General features: G+C 38.2%; 1 protein-coding gene across 1 annotated transcript in view; it reads left to right on the forward strand.

The window, feature by feature from the left end:
- Gsr (glutathione-disulfide reductase) overlaps positions 1 to 9,722 on the forward strand; it is a 47,684-nt gene extending 37,962 nt beyond the window's left edge. Inside the window, exons 11-13 of the mRNA XM_047549244.1 lie at positions 2,068 to 2,199; positions 2,927 to 3,060; positions 6,117 to 9,722. Of these exons, the coding sequence (XP_047405200.1) occupies positions 2,068 to 2,199; positions 2,927 to 3,060; positions 6,117 to 6,266 (416 nt within the window). The 3' untranslated portion in view covers positions 6,267 to 9,722. The remainder of the gene's footprint in view (positions 1 to 2,067; positions 2,200 to 2,926; positions 3,061 to 6,116) is intronic.
- Positions 9,723 to 15,188: the final 5,466 nt, after the last annotated feature.

Genomic DNA, 15,188 nt, shown 5'->3' on the forward strand with positions numbered 1-15,188 from the left:
AACTGGGATTGCTAGGATTACGTGTGTGTCACAGTGCCTGGCTCCTTATTTATTTGTTTATTTTGGTACCAGGGATTGAACTCAGGGCCACTCAACCACGGAACCATATCCCCAGCCCTATTTTGTATTTCATTTAGCTTTCATTGTATTTCAACTGAGTTGCTCAGTGCCTCACTTTTGCTGAGGCTGGCTTTGAACTTACGATCCTCCTGCCTCAGCCTACTAAGCCACTGGGATTACAGGTATGTGCCACTGCACCCAGCTATTTATTTTTGGTACTAGAGATTGAACCCAGGGTGCTTATCCACTGAGTCACATCCACAGCCCTTTTTATTTTAAGAAGGGTCTTGCTAATTTGCTAATGGCTAAATTACTGAGGCTAGCCTCAAATTTGCAATCCTCCTGCCTTAGCCTCCCACATCCCTGGGATTATAGGCATGTGCCACCATGCTGGCCCTAATTTATTTTTTAATTAATTTAAAAATGTGTGTGTGTGTGTGTATGTGTGTATACACACATATATGTATGGTATATAACATGATTTGAAGTATTTATACATTGTGGATGTCTAAGTCAAGCTAAGTAAGGTATATATTACTTCACATGTATCTTTTTGTTTTGTTTTGATGAGAACATTTAAATCTATTCCCCTAACAATTTTCAAATATATAATACATTGTTATTAACAATAGTCAACATATTGTACAATAGATCTCTTGGACTTAATTGTCCCTTTTTTTAAACCTTTTTTAAAAAATATTTTTATTGGTTGTTGATGAACCTTTATTTATTTGTATGTGGTGCTGCGAATTGAACTCAGTACCTCTCACATGCTAGGCAAGTGCCCTACCACTAAGCCACAATTCCAGCCCCTTAGTTGTCCTTTTAAAAAAAAAAAAAATGTGTTGGGAATCAAATTTAGGTCCTTGCGCATTTTAGGCAAGCTCTGTGATACTGTATTATACCCCAAACCCCTAACGGTAATCTGGTATCCTTTGACAGGAAGTTGTCTTAACAAAAGCAAAATAACAAGCAAAGTTTCAAAAACTTCACAGCATAATCTAAACAAAAATTATGTCAAAGTGAAGAAAATTTCTTATATATTGTTCTGGCATTTTATTTTGGGGAATATACTAATAATTTAAAAGGAATAAAGTTAATAACTGATGGTTTTATTGAACTCAGGCCTTTTGTTTAAGACTGTTAGGAATAAAACAGGCTAAGGAGAATAAATTTTTGGGTTTTTGTTTTTTTAGTGCTAGGGACTAAACCCAGGGCCTTGGGCACACCAGACAAATAATCACTGAACTATCTCCCCAGCCCTTTTTAAAATTTTATTATGAAGCAGGGTCTTGCTAAGTTACCCAGGCTGGCCTCAAACTTGTGATTCTCCTGCCTCAATCTCCTGAGTAGCTGTGCTTACAGGTATGTACCAACTCACTGGGCACGAATAACCTCTTATGTTAAAATATCTTACTGTGAAATTAATATGGTTATGAATAGAACTGGAGATGTGCTAAACTAGTTGGTTCCACTAATATTGTATCAGGAAGCTAATATCCTCATGAAATAGATTAAATGCCAGGTAATTGGAAACTTACCAGTGTAACTTGTTTTTCTGTTTTTGTTTTGATAATAAAAGATAAAGAATTCCCATATGCCAGTGTTTTTTGAATTGTTAACTAAAGCTTGATAAATTTTCATTATATTGAACTAGGTTTGTAACAAACATTGGCATAAAATTTTGTCAAAATCAATATGTTGCCGCGTGTGGTGGCACACACCTGTAATCCCAGCGACTCGGGAGGCTGAGGAAAAGGATGGTGAGTTGAAAGCCAGCCTCAGCAAAAGCAAGGCACTAAGCAACTCCGTGAGACCCTGTCTAAATAAAATAACAAAATAGGGCTGTGGATGTGGCCCAGTGTCGAGTGCCCCTGAGTTCAATACCTGGTGCCAGAAAAATAATAATAATAATCGATACGTTATGCCACACAGATAAATGGTTAGTAAAACAACTCTGTTAAAATAAACATTAAGATAAACACTGATATTAAAATGTCTTTGTAGTTGCAATAGCTGCTGGCCGGAAACTTGCCCATAGACTTTTTGAATGCAAAGAAGATTCCAAATTGGACTATGACAACATCCCCACTGTGGTTTTCAGCCATCCCCCTATTGGGACGGTGGGCCTCACAGAAGGTAGGTATTTAAAACTGAAGCTTATTTTATTCTCTGTGGTCTCTTGTCAGTCTGCTAAATCATTCTCAGCCCCCAAGTTAACACTCCCTTTTTGTTTAGTCTCTAGAAACAGTTCCAATTTGTTCCCCAACTACCAATATTTTGAAAGTATGATTTCTTTTCTCCACACTACCCTGTTTATCTTTCTGATGGTTTTTAGCTTATTTATTTGAACTAATTTCAAATTTAAACAAAAATTGCAAAAAGAGTATAAAGGATTCATTTATATATCTTTAATAATTTTGCTTTATAATTTTTTCACTCTATATACACACAGAGTATTTAAGAAACACAATACAGTTTTCAAAATGAGAAAACTTCAATTGATAACAGTATTATCTAAACTTTAAACCTTATGCGAATTTTGTCAATTATGTAATATAATGTCATTTGAACATTTTCCCCCTCAAGTCCAGAATTCAGTCCAGGATAATGAATTACCTGTAGTGTTTATACCTCTAAAGTCTCCTTTAATCAAGAAACAAAATTTTTCAGCCTTTCTTTTTTTTTAGGTGCCCCCAGCATTTATTTTGTAGAATGCCCTTTATTTTGGTATTGTTTGAGGCATCTTGTGATTTAACTTAGGTTAAGTATTTCTGGCCAACTTTTTTCTTTTTTTTTTTTTTTGATAGCTCAGTGTAATTATTTAGATTTTTTTGATAGATGCTTTTTTTAATGTTCATTATAGATGAGGCTGTTAATAAATATGGAAAAGATAATGTGAAGATCTATTCAACCACCTTTACCCCAATGTATCATGCAGTGACCACAAGGAAAACTAAATGTGTGATGAAAATGGTTTGTGCCAACAAAGAGGAAAAGGTATGAAAAAATCCAGTAAACTAAACAATGCTCTGCAAAGTTGACAGGAGTCCTGGTAGTTTGGATGTCTGGGGCAGAGACTGGGGGACCAAGTAGGTAAGCCTATGGGTTCAACTAGGCAGTCCCATTTTATATAGATATCTATTACACACACACACACACACACACACACACACACACACACACACAATGTATCTGTCCTTCATAATATTTTCTTTAGAAATAACTTTCAACTTCTCTTAAAAAATGAGAATCAGGGTTGGGGATTTGGCACATGTTAGGCAAGAGTACTTGCCTATCATATGCAAAGCCCTGGGTTCAATCCCCAGCAACACCAAAAAATAAAAAAATAAATAAAAAAAACAACAAAAACCACCAAGAGCTTGTCAACATTGACTAGTAGACCAGAATAGATAGGAAACTCAAATACTGGTAAATGTTAGGGTATAATATAATTTTAAACACTATAAAACTGCAAAGCAATTTATTTAACCATTTTTTAAGATAACTTATGCTTTTGATTTAACTTTATTTATTTTTAATTATCAATGAGCCCTTCACATGTGATGCAGAGAACTGAACTCAGTGCCTCACACCTGATAGGCAAGTGCTCTACCACTGAGCTACCACCCCAGCCTTGATTTAACTTTTTGAGAACCTGCTAAACTGTTCTTGGTGTCTGCACCATTTCATACCCCATCCCCACCATCCCATAATGTATCAGGTTTTCATTTCCTTCATTCCCTTACCAACAATTGCTATGTCTTGTCTTTTTTATTAATAGTCAGTCCTGTGGGTGTGAATTGATATCTCATTGTGGTTTTGATTTGCATTTGAATCAGTTTCATTTTGTCATTAAAGAAATAGGTTTAGTTTGGGCCCTAGGCCAGAATTATTGGGCAGTTTCTACTAATTAAATATTAAAGTGAAACAGCAATATTGCTTAGAATGAGGATCTTTCCCACTCCCTGTGTGGGGCTTGAACCCAATGGCTGAGGCATGCCAGGCAAGTACTCTGCTACTAATCTATATGCCCTCCCACAACTGTTAGAAATGAGAATGTATTTTTGTTTGGGTTGTTTGTTTGTTTGTTTGTTCTTTGGAGGCAGGGTATCAATAGTGGGGGGTTTAAATGAAGATTTGGATATTGCTTCCAACTTCTATTATCAAAAAGATTATAGTCTGTCTAATTCAGTGTAAGCCAGAAACCACAGGTGTAGTCCCTAGCTTACAGAATTCAGCATCCCTGTGGACTGACAGAAGCTGAGAACCAGAGCAGAGGAGGAAGCTGGGTGGCAGCAAAACAGAACTTGCTATCTCAGTCCTGATGGCTCCTTGGTAGCCTAAGATTTCTTGATACTGGTCAGCAGGATCCCTGCTTATCTTGTCACATAAGTTATTTCTTCATACCAGCCAATATTCAATTAATTTGATTTGATGAATATTATTGGCAGTCTTCTAAAGATGAAGAGCTGCAATATGGAGAGGCAGAATATGAGGTTCCTGCCATCATCAGAGACTCTGTGTAAGGTCAGTTAGATCACAGTAGACCTTGCTGTGTTTAATGCACACAATATTTGATTTGGGATTTTTTGGTTTTAAATTTATACACAATTTACCATCTTAACAATTTTTTTAAAAAAACTATCTTAATTGACTTTATTTTTGAATCAAGAATCAGACACTACTTCATTCCATAAAATAGAATAAGTGCTCCCATAAGTTGAAGTTTTATAGATAAAGAAAGACTGAAGAAAATAGAAACAAAGAACAAAAACCAGATTTTTCATTTCAAAGTTACTTTCCTTGTAAGGCAGACATAGGGAGATGGAACAATAGGAAAATAATTAATATCAGGTTATTTCAATTACTCTTTCGTATAAGGATTAAAGCAGGGAACTTCATTTTTTTTTTGCCAGTAAAGCTGGCCTACATCTTAACCTTAACCATTTTTAAGTGTACAGTTTAGTAGTGTTTAGTGTAGTGCGCCTCTCTCTCTCTCTCTATTGGGGATTTAACCCAAGGATGCTTTATCACTGAGCCATATTTCAGCATTTTTTTTTTTTTTTTTGGGGGTGCTGGGGATTGAACCCATGGCCTTGTGCTTCCAAGGCAAGTACTGTACCAACTGAGCTATCTCCCCAGCCCCAATTTTTTAAAAATTTTGAGATAGTCTTGCTAAGTTTCTGAGGCTGTCCTTGAACTTCTGATCCTCCTGCCTCAACCTCTTGAGTTGCTGGGATTACAGGTGTGTAACACCACACCCAGCTAATTTTTGCTTTTTAATGGAATGATAAATATATCATAAAACTGTTTGCTGGAGATAGACAACATATTGAGAAACTTCACAGTGAAATGGGATTAGAACCAAATGCCCTTTACGTCCTTTACATGGCCAACCAGCATATTTGGATCGAGCACCTCAGAAGTGTCTATCATTGTGTTCAGCCATGGGGGTAAAATGGGGAGCAGAAGCAGAAAGGGTCCCCTCTAAGTATTGATTAAAGTCTGCTGGGAAAGGTGAACTGTAATTTTCTAATCCCCCTAAAAATATAACACTATGACTGTGATAGAACCATGACAGAGAACTAACTATTGGCACCGAGAGTTCGTTTGATGGAATTTAATTTAGTCTGAAAGATACTCCTCTATAGCTATCTGAATCATTAGCTCTTAATACAGGGGAGAACAGACAGAAGGACATGTTGTGCAAAAGAGATCATGGTTGGTACATGAGGCATCAGAAAATCTGGCCAGTCCAGAGTGAAGAGAACCTGAGGAAGAACTGTTTGACATGGGCTGGAGGAGGACATTGAGGCAGTCCTACTCAGGGTCACATTGTTATGCCAAAGTAGGATTAAAAATATTCTGTTTTTTTAGGTTTTTTTTGTTTCATTTTAGTTTTTGTCATGCTGAGGCTAGAACCCAGAGTTTCATGCATGTTAAGCAAGCACTCTACACTGCACTATACACCAGCCTGTAGGGTTTTTAATATCACATTTCTCTCATTGTGCACCAAATAAGAGATTTCTCTTCATAATTTCTTCTTTCCTCAGGTGGTTGGGATCCATATGCAGGGAATTGGGTGTGATGAAATGCTGCAGGGCTTTGCTGTTGCAGTGAAAATGGGAGCAACTAAGGCTGACTTTGACAACACGGTTGCCATTCACCCTACCTCTTCAGAAGAACTGGTCACACTCCGTTGAGGATCCAGAGACTTCTGTGACTGGCAGTTGGGCCAGTGAACTTTCTGATATGAACCAAACAATCACATTTACTTCCTGTTCCAGTTTTATATTTCTTTAATCAGGATCTTCTGATAGTGGAAATTTTCAGTAAAGAATGGAAATTATTTATGTAATCAGAAATGTGTTAATCCAGGATTGCTTTTTTTCATTTGATCCTATCTCACAATAATGTCTTTAAATTTTTTATTAACAGCTCTGTGCTAATATTTTTTCCAGCCTCATCCCAAGTATAAAACTATGTGAAATATAATGAAGTTAATGTACTTGAATGAATATAGCTTCCCAATTTTATAAAGGATGGCAGCTCTACATATTTAAGTGATGCACATGCACAGAATCTATATTTTTTTGAAGCCAGTACTGTGTTCTGCATATTGGAAAGCTGCTTCAAGGATGTGACTGTTCTCTAATTCCCTATTTTTATTCTTTTAAGTGACTTAAAGTGGTTTTTGTTCTTTTTTTTTTTTGAGATGAAGTGCATCAAACTTGGGAAGGATTCGAAGAGGCTGGTTAAATATGTGAGAGGCAGTCTAGAAGTAGGTGGATTCAGGTACTTCAAAAGTCCCTTCCTCTGCTAAGAATTCATAGCTCAATGAATAATTTCAACATTTGTATATGTTCTTGTCATTTTATTTTTTCTAACAATTGTTTCCAAAATTTGAAAATCATAGCATTTTCTTCTTATAAAATTTATCAACTTAATCAACATTGGTTTGTTTTCTTAAGAATATTTTACATTGAAAGATGCTAAAACATATGAGGAAGAAAAGAGATGTCTTTTGAAAATAAATACCAGAGAAGTCAGGTATGGTGGCACACACCTATATCCCAGTTGCTTGAGAGACTGAAGCAGGAGGATCACAAGCTCAAGGTCAGCCAGGGCAACTTAGCAAGATTGTGTCTCAAAAAATTAAAAAGGGATATTGCTCAGTGGTTAAGCACCTCTGGGTTCAATCTGATACCAAATGAATTAATTTATTTATTAAAAGGACTAAAAATTATACCTCATCGGTATAGCACTACTGGATTTAATTCTTGGTACAAATAGATAAATATAAGATGTATAAAAGAAATCTTCAGCAGATTAATGATTGATCTAGAAATATAACCTAAGTGATTAGGTTTTTAGCACTTTATTTCCGTTGTCTTCATAAGCTAGTTATATTTTCCTGTGGTTTTCATACAGTGCTGCTGGATTTTTTCATTAAGCTTTTTGTAAATGTCTGAGTGATCCTGGCCAGTAGCTGCACTCATTTCTTAAGTAGACCCAATATCAATGAAAGAAAAGTATTGCATTAGTAACTAAGTTATGTGTTTGTGGTATAGCAAGAAAATAGGATTGCAAACCCTAGACATTGCCTGGGTCCCTTCCTTTTCCTACCAACCTAAGATAGTGGACCAAGTTTCTGGGCTCTGCTGTCCTGCTGGGTTTCTCACTCTGCACAGGTCTCAGACTTGAAGTGTGCCTCTGCCAGGAAAAGGGAAGTTCCCAGAAGTCACATCCATTCTAATATCATGCATTTTTTATTTTGTTTTTTGGTGCTGGGGATTTTTGCTCATGCATAGCATGTGATGTACCACTGAGCTACACTTCCAGCCCTAACATCATGTGTTTTTTGCAGGTGTGGTGGGGAGGATACCAGGGATTGAACTTGGGTACTCGACCACTGAGCCACATCCCCAACCCTATTTTGTGTTTTATTTAGAGACAGGATCTCACTGCATTGCTTAGCACCTTGCTTTTTGCTGAAGCTGGCTTTAAACTCGTGATCCTCCTGCTTCAGCCTCCTGAGCCGCTGGGATTACAGGCATGTTCCACCGCGCCCGGCACATCATGACTTCTTAATCCTATATGAATCCTTTGTTCTGCCTGTGTACTCGTTCCATAGTAAAACAAGATGAAAATAACTACTCAAGTTCTAGCCCACATTCTCATTAAATTGACCCAGTCCTTGAGGTATTGTGGCCTAATAGCCTGTTACCCAAACCACTGGGGAATAATTCTAGGTAAGTATGTTGTATGTGTAGCACATTGTATGGGCTTGGATATTTACTGAAGAAAAAAACATGATCCTTGCTTTGAAGTAACCTTATATATAGTTGAGAGAGAAAACATTTCTGTGCAATTTCAAATAGTAGGACAATTAAGGACAGAATGACCATATGGTTTATTGACTAAGATGAAACACTTTTGGGTCTGAGGTATAGCTCCGTGGTAAAGCTACTATCAGTAGAGCCTAACATTGTAAGACCCTAAGTTTGATCACTAGCACTGACAAATATAAAAAACAAAATCACTTCTGTGGGGCGGACTTCAGTAGTTGAACACAACTACTGTGTGAAATCCCCAGCATCCAAAAATAAATAAACATGTACAAATAGACACAAATTGGAACAGTTTCAAACAAATGAAACACTATCATTCTGATTACACATTATTAGGTAAAAGTATCCTAATGCTGGGAAATCAGGAAGGCTTCAAGTTAGGATTAAAATTTGGGAACTAGAGAAAAGATCAGAGCAAGTAGAAAGTACAACGTAGGCAGAATTGTATCGCAGCTTAACAAGCTACCTGAGAATTTAGCTTAAAACAAACTTTTTCTTAAACCTCATGATTTTGTAGTCAGGAATTAGAGTATGGCTCAGCCAGATAATCTGTTGGTGTTAACAGAGGTCATCAGGTAGAATTCAACTGGACTGGTCTGGAGTCTTAAAGAGTCATTTATGCTGTCACCTCAATAGGGATGAGGGAAGGCTGTCCTCTGCTGGGACTGGCAACCAGAATGCCTACCCAGGACCTCAAGTAATAGACTTGTGTCCTGGAATAATAGACTTATGTGGAAGCTCTGGGCTGCCAGAGAATGTTCTAAGAATCCCAGGCATATGCTGCAAGCTTTATGACCTCATCTTGAAACTTCTAGAATGTCACTTCTGCCACGTGATAATTGGCTAAACAAGTCACTAAGATCAGCTCAGATGTAAGAGGAAGTAAATTGCACTTCGCTTCTTAATGGGAAAAGGGTAAAGAATTTGTAGCCATCTTTAATCACCCATACCTGGGATTTTATAAGACTTGACATCACCTTTGTGTGGCTTCTCTAATAGCTTTGTTGTTAAATTGTTTCCATAACAACAAAACTATTACATATTGTCACATGGTAGGTCCATGCTACATGTTCATATTGTGAATGTCATTTTGCACTTGGGTCAATCATTTCTGTCTTCTGTGTTGTGTATCATTTCTAGCATGTGATGCATTCAAGTTTGGATGGAAGAATGCAAAGTACGTTACATGATTTGTTTTTTCTTTTTTTCACTTGTTCTTTTGATATGCATGACAATAGAGTATTTAGACATATATATAGAGAGTATAACTTATTCTAATTAGGATCCCATTCTTGTGGTTGAACATTATGTGAAGTTTCACTGGTCATGTATTCATATATGAACATAGGGAAGTTATGTCCAGTTCATTCATGTCTTTTTTATTCTCATCTCCCCTCCTTTCCCTTCATTCCCCATTGTCTGATCCAATGAATTTCTATTCTTCCCACCCCCTGTTACATGATTTTTTACACTAAAATTTTTAGTGAAAAATTATTTTAGCCTTATACCTTTTGGAAAAATAATGTATTAGGGTTCTCAAGAGAAATAGAATAATATGATGTGTATGTACATATAGAAAGATTATTATTAGGAATTTTCTCATGATAGTATGGAGGCAGAGAAGTCTAAAATTTGCATTGTAGTTCCGCTGGCTGGAGACCAAGGAGAGCCAATGGTTCAGATAAAGTCTAAAGTCATCGCTAGAGAATTCCCCCTTACTCTGAAAGAGTATATTTTGTTCTATTAAGGCCTTCAACTTGTTGGTTATGGCCTACCCTTATCATGGAGGGCAATCTGGTTTACCCAAAGTTCCCCAATTAATAAATAAATATTAATCTCATCCAAAAACATCCACCAAGTTGATACAGTAATCATTACAAATCTACTTCTTGTCAACTTGGCACCTATACACATCTTAAATCATACTTAGAATCCAGATAGACAGTGATAAAATCTTACTTTGACCTATCATGATATAACTGTCTTACATACAAAACCTACCACTGCAAACACAAACCCTTTTCCCAGAAGGGAATGCAAAAAGTACTTGGTTGATGTTTATTCTTTTTCAATAAAAATTCTTAAGATACTAGTGATAAGACTCAGGGTCTTATCACTAGTAAGGGAAGCATTCTACCACTGATCTATATCCCCAGCCCATGTTTACTTTTCTTGATATCCTATAATTTAAATTGTGATGTAAATTTAATATTTAAGTACTATAAAGTTAATCTTATGTTGCATGATAAAGGATAAGTAAAGAATGAAAACAAAGATATCTGATAATGTGTGTGTATACATGCCAGCAAACATAATAAGGAGGAAATACTCTAGACAATTATAGTCCTTTTTTCTGTAACTAGTCACATTGCTCTAACTCCATTCCCCAACACACACATTTTTTAGTTGATTCATTATAGTTGCACATAACTGATTGGATTCATTGTTACGTATTCTTTCATGTACACAATACACAGTATAACAACATAATTTGACCAGTATCGCTCCCCAACACTTGGTAGCTGGTGTTCATAACAAAGTTCCTTAGCTAGTTATAATTCTTTACCTGGTGAGGTGACCCATGCTTTTGTTCCTGATAGTGTCTGTCCATAAGTAGTCCAGCCTGAATTGGCTTGTAGTTTTCCACAGACATTAATAACAGGACATGATCATACTAAGAGATGCCTTAGGGGATATCCTGTATTCCCCTCTCACCCTCCACAATAGAGCAGCAGTCCAGCTTCCCCCTTGTGGTCAAGGATAATACCTGCCAACACTCTCAACTCCTTTATTTGCCTGTGGACTCAGAGGCATGAGGAGCACAAACTGGCTGAGTGGTTGGCTTACCTTCCAGCTCAATGGAAATATTTGTTATGGCAGTGCTGCTTGTAGAAGCATTCTTCCCATTGGAAAGACTTCTAAGTCAGCAAATAAAATGTACTATAAAAATAATATAAAATATAAATACAATATTCTAGTTCCCAGGAACAAGAAGCAAAAATTTTGCCAGTAGTCCACTGGAAGTAGTATCAAGTGGGGCCACACTCACTTCTAACCTTAATTCCTGGGCCTATGAACCCTGGCTATGAGCAGAAAGGTACTGATAGACACTGATTCAGGGCATATGCAGCTTGCTGGACAAGCTTTCCCCTGCCCTGCAAGGTATTGTCAACAAGCTGAAAAGGAACTAAATCTTGGAAAGGTCATGCCACTGTTTGATTGAGCCAGCTACAATAGGATGGTGGGGGACATGGTAAGAGTAAATTCTGTGACCACAGATCCATTGCCATACTTTATTTGCTGTGAAGTAAGCTCCTTGATCAGAAGAAGCTGTGCTCTGTGAGGTCCTATGTTGAATGGCAGTTTTGGCAGAAGTCTATTAGACAAATGTCTATTCCAGAAAAAATGCAATAGAAGCAGTTCAATGTAGTCAACCTGCCTCCAGGAAGCTGCCTGATCTCTGAGGAATGGTTCCATATATTGATCACTGCTGCTGGCAGATTGGGTATTTAGCAGTGGCCACAGTCAAAATAGCCTTGATGAATTTTAGGTCCGTGTCACTGAGTCCATGCATATCTTTCATTCCTGTAACAATAGCCACTTTGTTCATGAGTCTTTGGGGTTAGTGACAAAGGTAGCTAGGGAAAGAGGCTGGTGTCTACAAACCAGGTCATTCTATCCATTCGATTATTAAAATCCTCTACTGAGGTCACTTGCATGTCAATAAGGTACACAAGTATATTTTTACCCATTCAGAAAGGTCTATTCACGTAACTGCCCAGATTTCCTTGTTTCCAGTTTTGTTGTTTTGAGTACCAGGGATTGAATCTGGTGGCACTTAACCACTGAGCAACATCCCCAGCCCTTTTTATTTTTTATTTTGAGATAAGATCTTACTAAGTTACTCAGGGCCTTGCTAAGATGCTGAGGCTGGCTTTGAGCTTGTGATCCTCCTGCCTTATCCTTCTGGGTTACTGGGATTATATCATGCACCACAGCCCCCAGCCCTTGTCACCAGTTTTCTAGTCATGTTCTTTCCAAGTTCCTGATGACAACCCAGATGTGCCATATCCACTTCTAAGCAAAATGTACAACCAGGTACCCTGCTTGAAGTTCTGCCCACTGGGAGGATTTCTCCTCACCACTGTCCTTCAGGGATGCCCTCCAAAGGAGCTACAGTGCTACTCCTGTCCACTAGCAGGTTCTGTCTGCATATCCTGCAGAAACCTATAAACCAGGCCCATTTTCTCCTCCTTTTTCAGCAGAAAAGAGGAAACTTGCCATGAGGTCATTGGTGCAGGCTAGGAGAAGGTAATGTGGGAAGAGTAGGACCATGGGTATTGAGCCACTCCATGTAATGTGTTTGTGCCTTGACCTACCTGCTCAAGACCAATCAAATATGCCATTTCTACTTGATGATAGAGTGCTGTTGTGCACACCCAACCTTATGATTTGGTGCATCAGATGACACCTGGCTTATGATGGGCAGTTCAGATTTCACGGTAACCCATGATTAAACCTTCAGCTTCTACTAAGACCCAATAGCAAGCCAAAAGCAAACAACAACAAAAACCACCAAAAAGTTGTTTCTCAAAAGTGGTCAGTTGGGCTGGGGATGTAACGCAGTGGTAGAGTGCTTTCCTAGAATGTGCAAGGTCCTGAATTCAATCCCAAGTGCCACCAAAAAAAAAAAAAAAAAAAAAAAGTAAGTCTCAACAGAGGATGGTAGGACTTTGCTCCAAAATTCCAAGGGCTTGCACTGCAGTTCACTTCCAGGGGCCTGCTGAAGGATTCCAGTAGCTTCTCTACCACTAACAATTCACATGTCATTGGATCTGCTGATTGGTACAGACCAAGAGTTGAAGTACCTTTCCCATCAGCCTGTACCTGTTGCAGAACCTTCTCTTGATCTAGATTCCACACAAAAAAAACTAGCAACTTTTTTGGGTCACTTGGTAAATGGGCTTGAGTAACACATCCAAGTGAAGAAATATGTTGCTTTCAAAATGCAAAGAGGCCTGCTAGATGATGTGGCTCCTTTTTGGTTGTAGAAGGGTCAGACACAACAACTTATCCTTTACCTTAAATGGGGTATCACTCCATGCCCCATACTGGTGAGACCCTAGACATTTCACTGAGGTAAATTTCCCATTCCCTGGCATGTGAATATCCTACCAAAAGAGTTGTTACTTCTCAGTTTCTAGATCATGTCAGCAAATGCCTTCAATTCAGTGGACCAGTGTGATATCTTGAGGAAAGGAAAGGAAAGGAAAGGAAAGGGCCCTGTGAACTAAAATTTATGAGAGGCTGGAGAGTTGATGTGTTCCTGAGATAAGACAGTAAAGGTGTGTTTCTGGCCTTGCCAGCTGAAAACAAACTTCTGGTGGCCTTTATTGATAAATATAGGGAATGCTTTCCAGATCAACAGCTGCATACCAGGTAACAGGGGATATGTTAATTTATTCCAGCAATGAAACCACATCTGGTACAGCAACTGCAATTGGAGTTCCCACCTGGTTAAGCCTATGATAATCTATTGTCATCCTCTAAACTCCGTCTGTTTTCTGCACAAGCCAAACAGGTGAGCTAAATGGGAACATGGTGGGAACCACCCTTCTGCTTTTTTCAGGTCCTTGATGGTGGCACTAATTTTGGGAATCTCTCCCAATATTGCTTCTGACTTACTATTTTGCTAGGTAGGGTCAGTTCTAGTGGCTTCTACTTGGACTTTCTCATCATAAAAGCACTCATTCTACAGATCAGGGGATCCATGTGGAAATTCTGCCAGTGGTGGAATATGTCTACTAATTATGCATTCCTGGACTGGGGGAAATAACCACAGGATGGGTTCAAGGATCCACTGGGCACACACTGAGACAGACCTGAGCTAAAATTGCATTTATCACCTGACTTTAAACCCCTATTATGACCTGTGAACCACAGTAACATTTTGTGTGCCTTGGAATTAGTGTCAGTTCAGACCCTATGTTCCTGAAAATTTGGATTATTCCCTCTTCCCCAATGCACAGGTTAAAAATCTTAAGTCCCTTTTGGGGAATATGGGAGAAAGACAATTTTTGGTGGTGTTATAGGGCCTTCCTGAAGGGAACCTGGCCTCCCCTTCATTTGAGTGATTCTGGGCCTATAAACTGGGTCAAATTCAGGAGTTGACTGAGGGGCTATGACTTTCTGTTTTTAGGTCTCAACCCAGACTTCTGTTCACTTGACCTAGATTTCTTCCAATTATACAGACAACGTAAGATTTAATAGCTTGTCCATCTGTTTCACAGCTAGAAACACCATGATTAACTAGTTGATGCCATAAGTCAGGCCCTTCTGATTAACTGCTGACTTTACTATCCATTACAGTAATCACACCTACTTGCCTTTGGCAATTAGTTGCTGCCACTTGGCCTCTGTCACTCTGGGATTCTGGGTGTTCAGTGAGATTTTATGTGCAATAAGAGAAGAATATGTCTTCTCCATGTGGTGTCAGATCATTCTTGGATGTCAAAGTCTTCTTAGATGTTTATGGGTGACTTTTTTTTTTTTTTTTTTCTTTTTTGTGGTACTGGGGATTGAACCCAGGGCCTCCCTTACTAAGCCCTTTTTTATTTTCATGGAATTATGTCAGATGGATGAAACTAGATACCATCATGTTAAGTAAAATAAGTCAAACTCAGAAGGTCAAGGGTCATATGTTTTCTCTCATATGCAGAAGCTAGAGAGGAAAAAGGCAAAGAAAAGTGGGTGTGGATCTTCTAAAAAATCAAA

This window comes from Sciurus carolinensis, chromosome 4 (genome assembly GCF_902686445.1).
Source record: "Sciurus carolinensis chromosome 4, mSciCar1.2, whole genome shotgun sequence".
Classification (NCBI taxonomy): Eukaryota; Metazoa; Chordata; class Mammalia; order Rodentia; family Sciuridae; genus Sciurus; species Sciurus carolinensis.